This window comes from Ranitomeya imitator, chromosome 6 (assembly GCF_032444005.1).
Source record: "Ranitomeya imitator isolate aRanImi1 chromosome 6, aRanImi1.pri, whole genome shotgun sequence".
NCBI lineage: Eukaryota > Metazoa > Chordata > Amphibia > Anura > Dendrobatidae > Ranitomeya > Ranitomeya imitator.
The window spans coordinates 78,593,942-78,610,394 of NC_091287.1; the positions used below are offsets into that span (position 1 = coordinate 78,593,942).

At 42.6% G+C, this 16,453-nt stretch overlaps 1 protein-coding gene across 1 annotated transcript in view; it reads right to left on the minus strand.

The window, feature by feature from the left end:
• DNAH11 (dynein axonemal heavy chain 11) overlaps positions 1-16,453 on the minus strand; it is a 380,134-nt gene that overhangs the window by 73,757 nt on the left and 289,924 nt on the right. Inside the window, exons 62-63 of the mRNA XM_069729806.1 lie at positions 15,588-15,689; positions 7,360-7,494 (exon numbers count right to left, since the gene is read on the minus strand). Of these exons, the coding sequence (XP_069585907.1) occupies positions 7,360-7,494; positions 15,588-15,689 (237 nt within the window). The remainder of the gene's footprint in view (positions 1-7,359; positions 7,495-15,587; positions 15,690-16,453) is intronic.

A 16,453-nucleotide genomic window follows, 5' to 3' on the forward strand; every position in this document is an offset into this window, starting at 1 on the left:
AGCGCTTTTCAGCCTGCGGCCTAGCTAAGGCCGAAGCAGGGGGCTAAATTAGTTGAGTCTGGCCGCCGATGCGCTCGAGAGCCCCTCCGCCGAAAAGACTCACCGCTGTTCTGGGGATCTGGCGAAGTGCAGGGGGGACGGTGCAGGAACCTTCGATCCATCATTCCCTTTGCTGGGGAGGTGGAGAGTGACTGTCCCGCTCCATGCAGCACCGCTGTTTAAACAGTGGTGGTGCAGAGGGGAGCAGCCGGATGCCATGGCAAGGGGGCCTCTGTGTATCCTAAGGGTTCGATCCCCTAGGATTTCATAGGGCTGTCCCACCTGTGGCATCCCACGTCGCAGGAGAGGGTACGGGGAGGCGACACACGCTGTGCTCGCCTGTTAATTGCAGCGTTAGGGAGGCAGAAGATGGCTGCTGAGATTAGAAGGGCGCCTCTCGCAGTGCACGAGAAGCGCCAGACCGGTGGGTGTGGCCTGTGGGTGTGACGCCGCTGTGGGCGGCGCTTTTCAGCCTGCGGCCTAGCTAAGGCCGAAGCAGGGGGCTACAATGAACACCCGAGCCTTACACTATGGCCGGTCCGAATAACTAAAGCAATTGTTACCATCCACCTCTCGTGTCTCCCCTTTTCCTCATAGTTTGTAAGCTTGCGAGCAGGGCCCTCATTCCTCCTGGTATCTGTTTTGAACTGTATTTCTGTTATGCTGTAATGTCTATTGTCTGTACAAGTCCCCTCTATAATTTGTAAAGCGCTGCGGAATATGTTGGCGCTATATAAATAAAAATTATTATTATTATTATTATTATTATTATTAATGTTTGTGGGAGATCGGCCCCTTGAAAGGGTCTGTCGCCCCAGTCTTCCTCTTGCACAAAAAGGGTTAAAAATAAAAATAAAGAAAATATGGTCTGAATGACAGACCCCAGTGTGCCTCCTACAAACACTAAGCTTAAACTAGTTCTATCAGGAGCCAGTGTACACTGCAGAGGAGGAGCTAACCTTTTTTGTATTTACTTAGTGTCAGCCTCCTAGTGGCAGCAGCATACACCCCACGGTCCTGTGTCCCCCAATGTGGTGATGGAGAAATTTTTTTAACACTTATTGTAGTGTTCTATAACACCAAAATTTACCACAAACCAAGTAATGCTCAATGTATCACACAGTATATTCAATTTTTTTACACAAAAAATAAAATGCCACAGTTATATATTTTGCAAAGGACTGCACAGCCCTAATCCCTGTCTACAGACTATATTCTGTCACTGTGCCTACTCCTGCACCTGTCTCCCTCCTTAGACTAAATGCAGAATGTATGCGATACAAAAAGCAAAGCAACGATTAGCTCTTAGAAGGGCTGTTAGTATGATGGTTCAACTTCAGTACCAGTATCAAGACTACCGGCCTCTGATTTGTTATACTGTGCACACACACAGGCCTAGACAAGCACCCTCTTCCTCCAATACTAAGTGTCACATAGCCTGTTCTTTTATAACCCCTGATGATGTCATGCAGCCAGCCAAGCACAGTAATGCCACAAAAAAGATGGCTACGGCATTACAGCGACGTGCATGTTTTCCCCGCATGCTTATTGGCTGTGTAACAGGCAGCAAACAGGTGGGGCGGGGCTTTGAGTATTACATCGAGCACCGCCCAATGCTTGGGGAGTAACGAGTACAACCAGAAACTTTAATGATATCTGAGTATCACCAAGCAAATTTGCTCAACCCCGCCTTTTAACTAAGGTAATATCTGCTGAATTATAAATATGTATGACTAAGTTGTATCGTTTGCATTTTCTTTTACATATAAGTAACCAATAAAACTGGCTGTGGCCAACTGCATCAAACTTGCCCACTGTGAACTGTGTATTGGAGTGCCTCACGAGCCTGTCTGACCCAGGAAATGGCAATATATGCATGTGTTTGAGCGAGCATGCTCGGATAAGGTGTTATCCGAGCATGCGCGAGTGTTAATAGAGCATCTTCGGAGGGCTCTAATAATATGTTCAAGTCGCCGTGGTGGCATGTCTCATGGCTGTTGCCTAACATTGTTGCCTAATATGCACATTGCCTAACAAACAGGCAATCCCCTGCATGTGTTGCGGCTGTCGAACAGCCAAGAGACATGCAGCCGCAGGGACTCGAACATATTATTAGAGCACTCTGAAGATGCTCTATTAACACTCATCATTTCATTAGTTGTGAGGTTTACTTACAGTGAAACAAAGACAATATGGGTCATGTTCTCAATTATTCTATAATTAATTCTGCATATTCTTTAATTTGGGGGAATCCACTTTAATTGGAAGTAACTAAAAATATATAGTTACATAAACACTTTACCTAAAGAACATAATACTAGTTTTATAAATAGGTGTACTTTCGCATTCTTACATCTTATCCTGACTTTAGGGCTCAAATGAGTTTCATTTCAGCATTTCAGCCTTTGCAAGAGAAAATATGTTTATTTAATTCCCGTTTGGTATCTTTCCATGGCAATTAAATCATCAGAAGTGACGGAGGCAATAAGAAATAAAATGTTTGTAGCTACAGCACTTGCTGCATCTGAAGTAATCAGGATGTTATTAGGAGCCAATAAGTAAGTCTGCCACTTTAACTTATCACCTACTGTGCAGAAAACTCAGTTCATTTAGAATAGAAAAACCCTTGTTTTTTCTTCTTTTTTTTTAACGAATTCAGCTTGTGAGCAAGTTATAAACTACAATGAAAATCCTTTCTTTAATCTCCAAGAAAACTTGAAGATATTCTAAAAATGGAATGATCATCTATTTGAATCTTCAATAATTTCACCATTGCCGTCCATGCATCATAAATCAAATGTGACATTGGCTAACAACAGTTTAAGTGCAGGAACATGCAGTGTAATACATTTCCAGACAGATAAAAATCACTATAATCTCATCCTAATGTATTATAGATTGCTTGTAATGTCATCTTGGCTACGATGACCCATTTCTAATTTTTAACAGCTGCTCAGAAGTTAGTTAATGATTAAATATAAACTGCCTGAATTATTCTACTGATTTATCAGCTTCCAGGGATATGCGATAAGAAGGAAATAACCTTCTAGATACCGCTCTTCATGTGCTCTCATTAACGCTTGTTTATTTAATTTGGAAACAGATATCACTTCTTAACATTACTACTTTCCTTGATACCAAGTACGGTAATCAAAACTAGATAGTGGAACATAAGCCTTTTCTGTAATCTCTTTGTTTAACGATTAGCATAGAGTTTTTATTCTGTTTTCTGCACAAGGTTGGAGCTGCTGTTAACAGCATTTAACTGGGTTGTCCAGACTTCCGATAAAAGTCTGCAGTCAGTCTGACAGCAGACTTCTGAACCCTTAAAGGGACTCTGTCACCTGAATTTGGCGGGACTGGTTTTGGGTCATATGGGCGGAGTTTTCAGGTGTTTGATTCACCCTTTCCTTACCCGCTGGCTGCATGCTGGCTGCAATATTGGATTGAAGTTCATTCTCTGTCCTCCATAGTACACGCCTGCGCAAAGCAATCTTGCCTTGTGCAGGCATGTACTATGGAGGACAGAGAATGAACTTCAATCCAATATTGCAGCCAGCATGCAGCCAGCGGGTAAGGAAAGGGTGAATCAAACACCCGAAAACTCCGCCCATATGACCCAAAACCAGTCCCGCCAAATTCAGGTGACAGGTTCCCTTTAAGGTACCGTCACACTAGACGATATCGCTAGCGATCCGTGACGTTGCAGCGTCCTGGCTAGCGATATCGTCCAGTGTGACAGGCAGCAGCGATCAGGCCCCTGCTGTGATGTCGCTGGTCGGGGAAGAAAGTCCAGAACTTTGTTTCGTCGCTGGATCTCCCGCTGACATCGCTGAATCGGCGTGTGTGACACCGATTCAGCGATGTCTTCGCTGGTAACCAGGGTAAACATCGGGTTACTAAGCGCAGGGCCGCGCTTAGTAACCCGATGTTTACCCTGGTTACCATCGTTAAAGTAAAAAAAACAACCACTACATACTTACCTACCGCTGTCTGTCCTCCGGCGCTGTGCTTCTCTGCACTCCTCCTGCACTGACTGAGCGCAGCGGCCGGAAAGCAGAGCGGTGACGTCACAGCTCTGCTTTCCGGCTGACCGGCGCTCACAGCCAGAGCAGAGAAGCACAGCGCCGGGGACAGACAGCGGTAGGTAAGTATGTAGTGGTTGTTTTTTTTACTTTAACGATGGTAACCAGGGTAAACATCGGGTTACTAAGCGCGGCCCTGCGCTTAGTAACCCGATGTTTACCCTGGTTACCGGCATCGTTGGTCGCTGGAGAGCTGTCTGTGTGACAGCTCTCCAGCGACCAAACAGCGACACTGCAGCGATCCGGATCGTTGTCGGTATCGCTGCAGCGTCGCTTAGTGTGACGGTACCTTTACAATATGTACATCACACATTGTCATGATTCTCCAGTATTGCTGGTGAGAGAGGGCAGTTAGATGAATGAATGTATGCAATTTGCATACTTCCAGACAAATTTTGCATAGACATTGTGGAGACACTGGTGTCAGCGGGTGCCCTAGGCTGCTAGCCAAAACCGCATGGACCAGGAATCATCCCACCGAACGCCTGTTCTCCTTTTACCATGAGCATAATATTACTCAGACAACACAGGGTCAGGGTAAAACAGTTTGGCTATACTTTACTGAACCACAAAACAGTCAAACAACACATAGAACTGTTCAAGCAAAACACCAAAGATGGTGCCAATTACAGAGTATCACACTTCCGCTGACTAGCCATGATAAGAGCAGCTGTGACTTCAGAGCTTCCAGGGCTGACTACCTCACCTGTGGCATGCACAGAGAGGTAACAAGCTTAGGAAGCTGACAGTCCACTGAGGTACAAGGCCAGCTGATTGGAGGGTCACAAGCTTGCTTTCTCCTCTTTTTATGGTTATCAACTGTCCTTCAAGCCAGCATCCAGAGGTCAATACAAAGATGTGATGGGGTTGACTCGCATTGATTGATCATCTAATCAGTTTGTATAGCTTTTACTCTTCTGTTTTGCAAGTCAACAAGCCAGCTGGCCAGGACAATGTTCAATCAACATATCAGCAAACATCATTGTTCAACTGCCCTGAGTTTCTGTCATCCATGATAAAAGCACAATAAATTTAAATGAACGTCAAAACAAAAGTATGTGTTTTCTTGACCAACCAGAAAGAAACACATAAATTTAAAAATAAACCTATAGATAACAGTCACAGATTCCTGGCTTACTGAAAGTAAACGTCTGGTTAATGAAGATAAAATGTTGTGTCGTCACAGACATGCTCAGCCTTGCTTAATTTACTTGTGTTGAGCGAGGCTGAGTGTGTACAGTTGGCACATGACCCCATGTGTATGTATATGTGACTGCAAGCTCTTGCTAGAAATACCAGTGAATCCTGACAGTGTGCGGCTGTAAGGACTTAGAAGTCTGCAGTCACACAGAGTGACTGCAGACTTTTATTACAAGGCTGAGCAACATTTTCAATTTATAATTGGTCCATATATTGTAAAATATATTGTCACATAATAGTTATTTACAGCATTTTTCCATATTAAAGAGGTTGTCAACTATTCAGGCAACCCCTTCTCAATAATCATGTTTCCACCAAGCAAAATAATAACACTTGTACTCCCCTCCAATGCAGACGCTATTCCAGTGATGTTGCCACTGGCTCTCTCGGGGCTCGTGTGACATCATTATTATTATTTATTTATATAATTTATTTATATAGCACCATTGATTCCATGGTGCTGTACACGAGAATGGGTTACATACAAGTTACAGATATCACTTACAGTAAACAAACTAACAATGACAGACTGATACAGACTGGCTAGGACCATGCCCTTGCGGGATTAAACTCTACAGGATTATGGGGAAGGAGACAATAGGAGCTCCGGTGTTGGTCAGGCAGTATCTCCGATAGTGATGAGGAGGCAGCGGGGTCAGTGCAGGCTGTAGGCTTTCGTGAAGAGATGGGTTTTCAGGTTCCATCTGAAGGATCCAAATGTGGTTGATAGTCGGACGTGTTGGGGCAGAGAATTCCAGATGATGGGGAACATTCTGGAGAAGTCTTGGGGGCGGTTGGATGAGGAGCGAATAAGTGTGGAGGAGAGAAGGAGGTCTTGGGAGGACCGGAGATTACGTGAGGGAAGATACCGGGAGATTAGTTCAGAGATATATGGAGGAGACAGGTTATGGATGGCTTTGTAGGTCATTTTTAGTAATTTGAACTGGATTCGCTGAGGGAATGGGAGCCAGTGAAGAGATTTGCAGAGGGGGGAAGCGGAGATGTAGCGAGGAGATGAATTAGTCGGGCAGCAGAGTTAAGGATGGACTGGAGAGGTGCAACGGTGTTAGCAGGGAGGCTGCAGAAAAGGATGTTGCAGTAGTCAAGGCGGGAGATGATGATGGCATGCACAAGCATTTTAGTAGATTGACGGTTGAGGAAAGGATGGATTCTGGAGATATTTTTGAGCATTGTCATATCATATTATTGACATTGTCATATCATATTATTCCTGTGGTCTATTAGTGGCCGCTTCACGTTCCCATCCTTCAGACAAATAAAATATCCAAATCACTTTAATCAGCAGCTACAATTATCACTTCCTTCAGATTTGATTTTTCAGAAAACGCAGAGAGTGAAGCGGCCACTGGGATCAAGTGATATAACAATGTCTCACAAGCCCCGACTCAGTGGCAACACCGCTGGAGTGCTGCCGGCACCCGAGTTGTGTACGAGTATAGGCGTTATTATTTTACTTAGTGGAAACATGGTGATTGAGATGGGGTTGTCTGAGTAGTGGATAACCCCTTTAACTGCAACAAAAAATAATAAAACTGCAAGCAGAAACACAGTCTAAAGCTACAAGTTGGCTGCAATGTGAATAATAAAAAAAGATAATTATTCATTTTATAAGTGTCATTTCTTTAGAATTCTACACTTTGTTTTTGTGTAAAAAGGCATTGCACAAACCTTTGTAAACCCAAGAATATTTATTGACTGGAGGCCACTGCTGTGAAGAATGGGCTGAGATTCCTCAGTAACATTGGTGTCTGGCTATGCATCTTGTTTGCAGCATGTTATAACAGCCAAAGGTGTCCTACTAAGAACTAAAGATGCTTGTCATGAAAGGGCAGGAAAAAATAGTTTGGGGAAAACAATTTTTATATTAGTTGTGTGGAGTTATTTAAATTGTTTTTGCTTCTGTGGATTATTGCAAAGACCAGAAAGTTTACACATTTTGCTAATACACCTTAATTGCAATGGAGGTTGAATTTTTTTTTAATTGCAATTGTAGAAAGAAAAGTTCTTTACTAACCTCGAGTCCCTTGACAAGTCTGTTGGCCAGTTCTATGGTGGTGTTAGTACGATTAACCTCTTCTTGGCACCTGACTTTCTCAGCTGTTGCTTTCTGAAAAGACTGCGTCAGTCTCTTCAAATTGTTGTCCAGATCCTTTAAGTATAAGCACAGGTCTATATTACAAATATGTATTTGAACATGAAGTACTGCTTTACATCTATGAGATGCCCAAGTCATGCCAACATTTTAAATGTGCATGTGTCACAACATATAAACCAACTTTAGGAAGAACAGTGCAAGAACAACATTGCTAATAAGATATGAGACAGAACATGTATCACATCCCCCATATGGATAGTTCATGTAGTACAAAATTCAATAGGTGAAGAAAATCTGAAAATTAAAGCACCACTGCAGAGTTTTTTTATTTTTATTTCACCGCTGGAGTGTAGAGGTGGCACTAATAAATGTTCCCGACCCTTGTTTTGTACTTAGCAGCCACTGTCTTTTGCTCTTCCCAGAGCTGCTCCAGTCTTGTGACTGCAATTTCTGACAGACCGGAAGTCAGAGGTGATGGTCTCAAGCTCTCAATGTAAGTGTATGAGAGCCTTGTTCAGGCCTAGTTCTGGCTCTTACTTACATTAGGTAGTGACTCCCGGCTAGCCCAGCAAACACTGGAGGGATCCAGCAGGTCACAACCTGCAGAAGATGACCGGAGTGGCATTGAGAACAGATGAATATGGCGGCTGGTGAGTGTAATACTATGGGCAGGAAACTTGCATTAGTGACACCACTCCAGCACGAATATAACAAAAAAAACTGCTGAAGTAGTGCTTTAAATGTTGAGGAGCAATCAAAAGCAATGATAAAGAAAAGGACTGCCTCTCCCTATTTCTTGCTGAATCTTCTTACAGTAGTTTAAGGGAACCTGTCACCTGAATTTGGCGGGCTCTGTTAACGGTCCGATGGGCGGTCTTTTCTCTCTTTTCATGCACCCCTTCCTTTCCCGCTGGCCGCAATATTATCTTGAATATGAGTCTGTTTCCTCTGTAGTTCACGCGTGCGCAAAGCAATCTGGCCTTGCGCATGTGCAGTATGTTTTGCCCAACTGCGTGCAAAGCTGAAAAGCATTAGTGCGCATGTGCCAGCGCACTATGTCCCGGAAGTATTTCGCTGTGTTCCGGGACATAGTGCGCCGACGCATGCACACTAATGATTTTTGGCTTTGCCCACAGTTGGGCAAAACATACTGCGCGTGCGCAAGGCAAGATTGCTTTGCGCACGCGTTAACTACAGAGGAAACAGACTCATATTCAAGATAATATTGCGGCCAGCGGGAAAGGAAGGGGTGCATGAAAGGAGAGAAAACACCGCCCACCGGACCGGACAGAGAGCCTGCCAAATTCAGGTGACAGAGTCCCTTTTATGCCACTAGTTACAAGACCCTTGAAGCACTGAATACATACATCTGGTATTACCTATGGAATGAACTCAGACGATCCTGCAGTGTCATCTTCCTTTGGACACGGGCACCATCTGGGCGGAGTGTCTATTGGGTAGCCCATTAACCTACTTTTGAAGGAGGAGTGTCTCAGAATACCCTTACTCCCTAAAAGCACTGCTATTAAAGTAGCACTCAAGTTAAAAAAAAGTTTTAGATCTCTATTGCTAACTCAAGAGCAATGTTCTAGCTGTGTAATTTGCTTCATCCTAGCTTAACCATTTCATGATAGAGCCAATTTCTGTTCTTGCGTTTCTATTATTCCCTTTCCTTCTTCCCAAAGGCATAACTCTTATCTTTCTGTCCACATACAGTGCCTTGCAAAAGTATTCGGCTCCCTGGAACTTTTCAACCTTTTCCCACATATCATGCTTCAAACATAAAGATATCAAATGTAAATTTTTAGTGAAGAATCAACAACAAGTGGAATACAATTGTGAAGTTGAACGAAATTTATTGGTTACCACATAAACTTGAGTATAAGCCGAGATTTTCAGCCCACTTTTTTAGGCTGAAAGTCCCCCTCTCGGCTTATACTCGAGTCAAACCCAGGGGTCGGCAGGGGAGTGGGAGCGGGGGCTGTCTAATTATACTCACCTGCTCCTGGCGCGGTCCCTGCAGGTCCCCGACTCCCCAGCTTGTTCCTGTAGTGAGCGGTCACATGGTACCGCTCATTACAGTAATGAATATGCGGCTCCACCTCCCATAGCCGTGGAGCCGCATATTCATTACTGTAATGAGCGGTAACGGTGACCGCTCAATACAGGAAGAAGCTGTGGCGTCGGGGAAGCAGGGACTGCACCGTGCCAGGAGCAGGTGAGTGTAACGGGGAGCGGAGCGCTGCGCGATGTTTACATGCTCCTCATTCCGGCACCGCTCCATCTTCAGCATCTTCTGCAGTGACGCTCAGGTCAGAGGGATCGATGACGTGGTTAGTGCGCGCCCTCTGCCTGAACGTCAGTGCAGAAGACACTGAAGACGGAGCGGCGCCGGGACGAGGAGCAGGTGAATATTGAAAGTGCCGGGGACCTGAGCGACGGAGAGGTGAGTATGTGATTTTTCTTTTTTTTTATCGCAGCAACAGCAAATGGGGCAAGTGTCTGTATGGAGCATCTTATGGGGCCATAATGTTTGTGCAGCACTATATGAGGCAAGTGTCTGTATGGGGCCATAATGTTTGTGCAGTACTATATGGGGCCATAACGTTTGTGCAGCACTATATGGGGCAAGTGTCTGTATGGGGCCATAACGTTTGTGCAGCATTATATGGGGCAAGTGTCTGTATGGAGCATCTATGGGGCCATAATCAACGTATGTGCAGCATTATATGGGGCAAGTGTCTGTATGGAGCATCTATGGGGCCATAATCAACGTTTGTGCAGTACTATATGCGGCAAGTGTCTGTATGGGGCCATAATGTTTGTGCAGCACTATATGGGGCAAGTGTCTGTATGGGGCCATAAAGTTTGTGCAGCATTATATGGGGCAAGTGTCTGTATGGTGCATCTATGGGGCCATAATCAACGATTGTGCAGCATTATATGGGGCAAGTGTCTGTATGGAGCATCTATGGGGCCATAATCAACATTTGTGCAGTACTATAAGGGGCAAGTGTCTGTATGGAGCATCTATGGGGCCATAACTTTTGTGCAGCACTATATGGGGCAAGTGTCTGTATGGGGCCATAATGTTTGTGCAGCACTATATGGGGTAAGTGTCTGTATGGAGCATCTTATGGGGCCATAATCAACGTTTGTGCAGCACTATATGGGGCAAATATCTTTATGGAGCATCTTATGGGGCCATAATGAACGTTTGTGAAGCATTACGGTTTATGGGGCAAATATCTTTATGGAGCATTTTATAGGGCCATAATCAACATTTGTGCAGCATTATATTGGGCAAATGTGTCTATGGAGCATCTTATGGGGCCATTATTAACCTTTATGCAGGATTATATGGGGCATATTTTAATATGGAGCATCTTATGGGGCCATCATAAACTTTATGGAGCATTATATGGGGCTCCTGATTCATAGTAACATAGTAACATAGTAACATAGTTAGTAAGGCCGAAAAAAGACATTTGTCCATCCAGTTCAGCCTATATTCCATCATAATAAATACCCAGATCTACGTCCTTCTACAGAACCTAATAATTGTATGATACAATATTGTTCTGCTCCAGGAAGACATCCAGGCCTCTCTTGAACCCCTCGACTGAGTTCGCCATCACCACCTCCTCAGGCAAGCAATTCCAGATTCTCACTGCCCTAACAGTAAAGAATCCTCTTCTATGTTGGTGGAAAAACCTTCTCTCCTCCAGACGCAAAGAATGCCCCCTTGTGCCCGTCACCTTCCTTGGTATAAACAGATCCTCAGCGAGATATTTGTATTGTCCCCTTATATACTTATACATGGTTATTAGATCGCCCCTCAGTCGTCTTTTTTCTAGACTAAATAATCCTAATTTCGCTAATCTATCTGGGTATTGTAGTTCTCCCATCCCCTTTATTAATTTTGTTGCCCTCCTTTGTACTCTCTCTAGTTCCATTATATCCTTCCTGAGCACCGGTGCCCAAAACTGGACACAGTACTCCATGTGCGGTCTAACTAGGGATTTGTACAGAGGCAGTATAATGCTCTCATCATGTGTATCCAGACCTCTTTTAATGCACCCCATGATCCTGTTTGCCTTGGCAGCTGCTGCCTGGCACTGGCTGCTCCAGGTAAGTTTATCATTAACTAGGATCCCCAAGTCCTTCTCCCTGTCAGATTTACCCAGTGGTTTCCCGTTCAGTGTGTAATGGTGATATTGATTCCCTCTTCCCATGTGTATAACCTTACATTTATCATTGTTAAACCTCATCTGCCACCTTTCAGCCCAAGTTTCCAACTTATCCAGATCCATCTGTAGCAGAATACTATCTTCTCTTGTATTAACTGCTTTACATAGTTTTGTATCATCTGCAAATATCGATATTTTACTGTGTAAACCTTCTACCAGATCATTAATGAATATGTTGAAGAGAACAGGTCCCAATACTGACCCCTGCGGTACCCCACTGGTCACAGCGACCCAGTTAGAGACTATACCATTTATAACCACCCTCTGCTTTCTATCACTAAGCCAGTTACTAACCCATTTACACACATTTTCCCCCAGACCAAGCATTCTCATTTTGTGTACCAACCTCTTGTGCGGCACGGTATCAAACGCTTTGGAAAAATCGAGATATACCACGTCCAATGACTCACCGTGGTCCAGTCTATAGCTTACCTCTTCATAAAAACTGATTAGATTGGTTTGACAGGAGCGATTTCTCATAAACCCATGCTGATATGGAGTTAAACAGTTATTCTCATTGAGATAATCCAGAATAACATCCCTCAGAAACCCTTCAAATATTTTACCAACAATAGAGGTTAGACTTACTGGCCTATAATTTCCAGGTTCACTTTTAGAGCCCTTTTTGAATATTGGCACCACATTTGCTATGCGCCAGTCCTGCGGAACAGACCCTGTCGCTATAGAGTCACTAAAAATAAGAAATAATGGTTTATCTATTACATTACTTAGTTCTCTTAGTACTCGTGGGTGTATGCCATCCGGACCCGGAGATTTATCTATTTTAATCTTATTTAGCCGGTTTCGCACCTCTTCTTGGGTTAGATTGGTGACCCTTAATATAGGGTTTTCATTGTTTCTTGGGATTTCACCTAGCATTTCATTTTCCACCGTGAATACCGTGGAGAAGAAGGTGTTTAATATGTTAGCTTTTTCCTCGTCATCTACAACCATTCTTTCCTCACTATTTTTTAAGGGGCCTACATTTTCAGTTTTTATTCTTTTACTATTGATATAGTTGAAGAACAGTTTGGGATTAGTTTTACTCTCCTTAGCAATGTGCTTCTCTGTTTCCTTTTTGGCAGCTTTAATTAGTTTTTTAGATAAAGTATTTTTCTCCCTATAGTTTTTTAGAGCTTCAATGGTGCCATCCTGCTTTAGTAGTGCAAATGCTTTCTTTTTACTGTTAATTGCCTGTCTTACTTCTTTGTTTAGCCACATTGGGTTTTTCCTATTTCTAGTCCTTTTATTCCCACAAGGTATAAACCGCTTACACTGCCTATTTAGGATGTTCTTAAACATTTCCCATTTATTATCTGTATTCTCATTTCTGAGGATATTGTCCCAGTCTACCAGATTAAGGGTATCTCTAAGCTGTTCAAACTTTGCCTTCCTAAAGTTCAATGTTTTTGTGACTCCCTGACAAGTCCCCCTAGTGAAAGACAGGTGAAACTGCACAATATTGTGGTCGCTATTTCCTAAATGCCCAACCACCTGCAGATTTGTTATTCTGTCAGGTCTATTAGATAGTATTAGGTCTAAAAGTGCTGCTCTTCTGGTTGGATTCTGCACCAATTGTGAAAGATAATTTTTCTTGGTTCAATATGGATATTCAAAAACACTTAACCTACTGATGTCTCTATTAATTGTACTTTTATTGGTATCTATTTTTACTTTTGACATTTACCGGTAGCTGCTGCATTTCCCACCCTAGGCTTATACTCGAGTCATTAAGTTTTCCCAGTTTTTTGTGGCAAAATTAGGGGGGTCGGCTTATACTCAAGTATATACAGTATTTTAAATTTTCGTGGAAATTCAAAAACTGAAAAGTGGGGCGTGCAATATTAATCGGCCCCTTTACTTTCAGTGCAGCAAACTCACTCCAGAAGTTCATTGTGGATCTCTGAATGATCCAATGTTGTCCTAAATGCCTAATGATGATAAATATAATCCACCTGTGTGTAATCAAGCCTCCGTATAAATGCACCTGCTCTCTGATAGTCTCAGGGTTCTGTTTGAAGCACAGAGAGCATCATGAAAACCAAGGAACACAACAGGTAGGTCCGTGATACTGTTGTGGAGAAGTTAAAAGCCGGATTTGGATACAAATGATTTCCAAAACTTTAAACATCCCAAGGAGCACTGTGCAAGCGATCATATTGAAATGGAAGGAGTATCATACGACTGCAAATCTACCAAGACCCGGCCGTCCCTCTAAACTTTCATCTCAAACAAGAAGACTGATCAGAGATGCAGCCAAGAGGCCCATGATCACTCTGGATGAACTGCAGAGATCTACAGCTGAGGTGAGACAGTCTGTCCATAGGACAACAATCAGTCGTACACTGCACAAATCTGGCCTTTATGGAAGATTGGCAAGAAGAAAGCCATTTCTCAAAGATATCCATATAAAGTGTAATTTAAAGTTTGCAACAAGCCACCTGGGAAACACACCAAACATGTGAAAGAAGATGCTCTGTTCAGATGAAACCAAAATCGAATTTTTTGGCAACAATGCCAAACGATATGTTTGGCGTAAAGGCAACACTGCTCATCACCCTGAACACACCATCCACACTGTCAAACATGGTGGTGGCAGCATCATGGTTTGGGCCTGCTTTTCTTTAGCAGGGACAGGGAAGATGGATGGATTATTCAGAGATCCACAATGAACTTCTGGAGTGAGTTTAATAATATTGCATGCCCCACTTTTCAGTTTTTGAATTTCCACAAAAATTTAAAATAACCAATAAATTTCTTTCATCTTCACAATTGTGTTCCACTTGTTGTTGATTCTTCATCAAAAATTTACATTTGGTTTCTCTATGTTTGAAGCATGATATGTGGGAAAAGGTTGAAAAGTTCCAGGGAGCCGAATACTTTCGCAAGGCACTGTATTTTAATCAGATTTTTCTAACTTACCAAGTCACTATTTATATCAATTAAATTTGAGAAATCTTGCAATTTTCTCGCTGGCTACTAAGCCTAATATTAGCCTAATACTTCTTGGTTTTTTTTTTAGCTGCCACATGGAGATATCTAGCAGTAGACTTACTTGACTCACTTGTGTAGGAAAGTTTTTTAGGTATTCTCTGATCTGGGCAAAGGTGAGGAAGAGGTGAGCTATGACAATCACATATTGTGAACAGTAGCTACTGTATTATCTTCTACACAGAAATGTGTCATTCATCATTATAGGAATTATGAGTCTAGTACTTAGCTTAGTGGCAAGTATGAATATTGCAAGGTTTCTTAATTTTTTTAATAAAGATAGTATAATTGCAAATTGAAAAAATAATCATTAACAATATAAAAAAAATACATGGACACAAAACATAATAAGTAGTGATGAGCGAATATACTCGTTACTTGAGATTTCTCGAGCATGCTCGGGGGTCCTCCGAGTATTTTTTAGTGCTCGGAGATTTAGTTTTTCTTGCCGCAGCTGAATGATTTACATCTGTTAGCCAGCATAAGTACATGTGGGGGTTGCCTGGTTGCTAGGGAATCCCCACATGTAATCAAGCTGGCTAACAGATGTAAATCATTCAGCTGCTGCAAGAAAAACTAAATCTCCGAGCACTAAAAAATACTCGGAGGACACCCAAGCGTGCTCAAGAAATCTCGAGTAACGAGTATATTCGCTCATCACTAATAATAAGTCATTTTCTGATGACATGTTTCCTTCAAGCTGTAAGAACATCTCACAGATATGCTCTAATGGAGCTAACTGGAAATACAGCTAAGTAACAGAAACTAAGAAAAAAGTAAATAACAGCTAAGCATAACTTATAGGGTACTGTATAACATGCCACTTTTGATCTTCTAACCATTTATTCCCTTTAAAAAATAATATCACATTTCAGAACCTAAAATAACTTACTAAAATTAACTTACGTGAAGTTTTTTACGAATTGCATCAAGTTTTTCAGTAGCTCCTTTGAGATCATCATTGGCTTGAGACAGTGCTCTGCGTTTAGGTTCAACATCACAATAAACCTGAAAAAGTAAAACAGAAAAGAACACAGATTTACATTTTACTGTTTCAGCATTTTATCTTATTCGAGGTTGTGCTTGTTGGAAAAAAGATGACAAATGCAGAACACAGTTACTTCAGAAAATCTTTCACCCTCTCCTAAGGCCGGCGTCACACTTGCGAGTTTTACGGACGTAAGAGCGCAGAAACTACGTCCGTAAAACTCGCAAAAAATACGGCACAATTACTCTCTATGCCCCTGCTCCTATCTGCCGTATTAAACTGATCAGTATTATACGGCTTTCTACGGCCGTAGAAAATCGCAGCATGCTGCGTTTGTCACCGTATTGCGCAAATAAAATGCCAATGAAAGTCTATGGAAGCCCCAAAACTACGGATTACACACGGACCAGCAGTGTGACTTGCGAGGAATATGCAGCGGTGTTAGAGAGAAAAGCCGGTAATTCAGTGCGGTGTACAGTAAAATCACACTGACAGCTGACATTAGAATAGGTAGAATAAATATGTACACATAGAATAGGGGTATATATATATATATATGCTTTGCAAAAAAAAAAAAAAAAAAAGAGCATGAACCGCACATCCCAAAATCATACGTTGATCTAAAGCCGCTAGGCAAAAATTAATATAACTGTATGAGGTTTTCTGATCAGACTGTATGAAGCCCACTGCCACTTCACGGCAAACCTCGTAGTGGGTCCTATCGCCCTAACGGAGCGGAGCCGTGCGGCGCCCACCGCCACAGCGGCCATGCACCAGCAGGGCG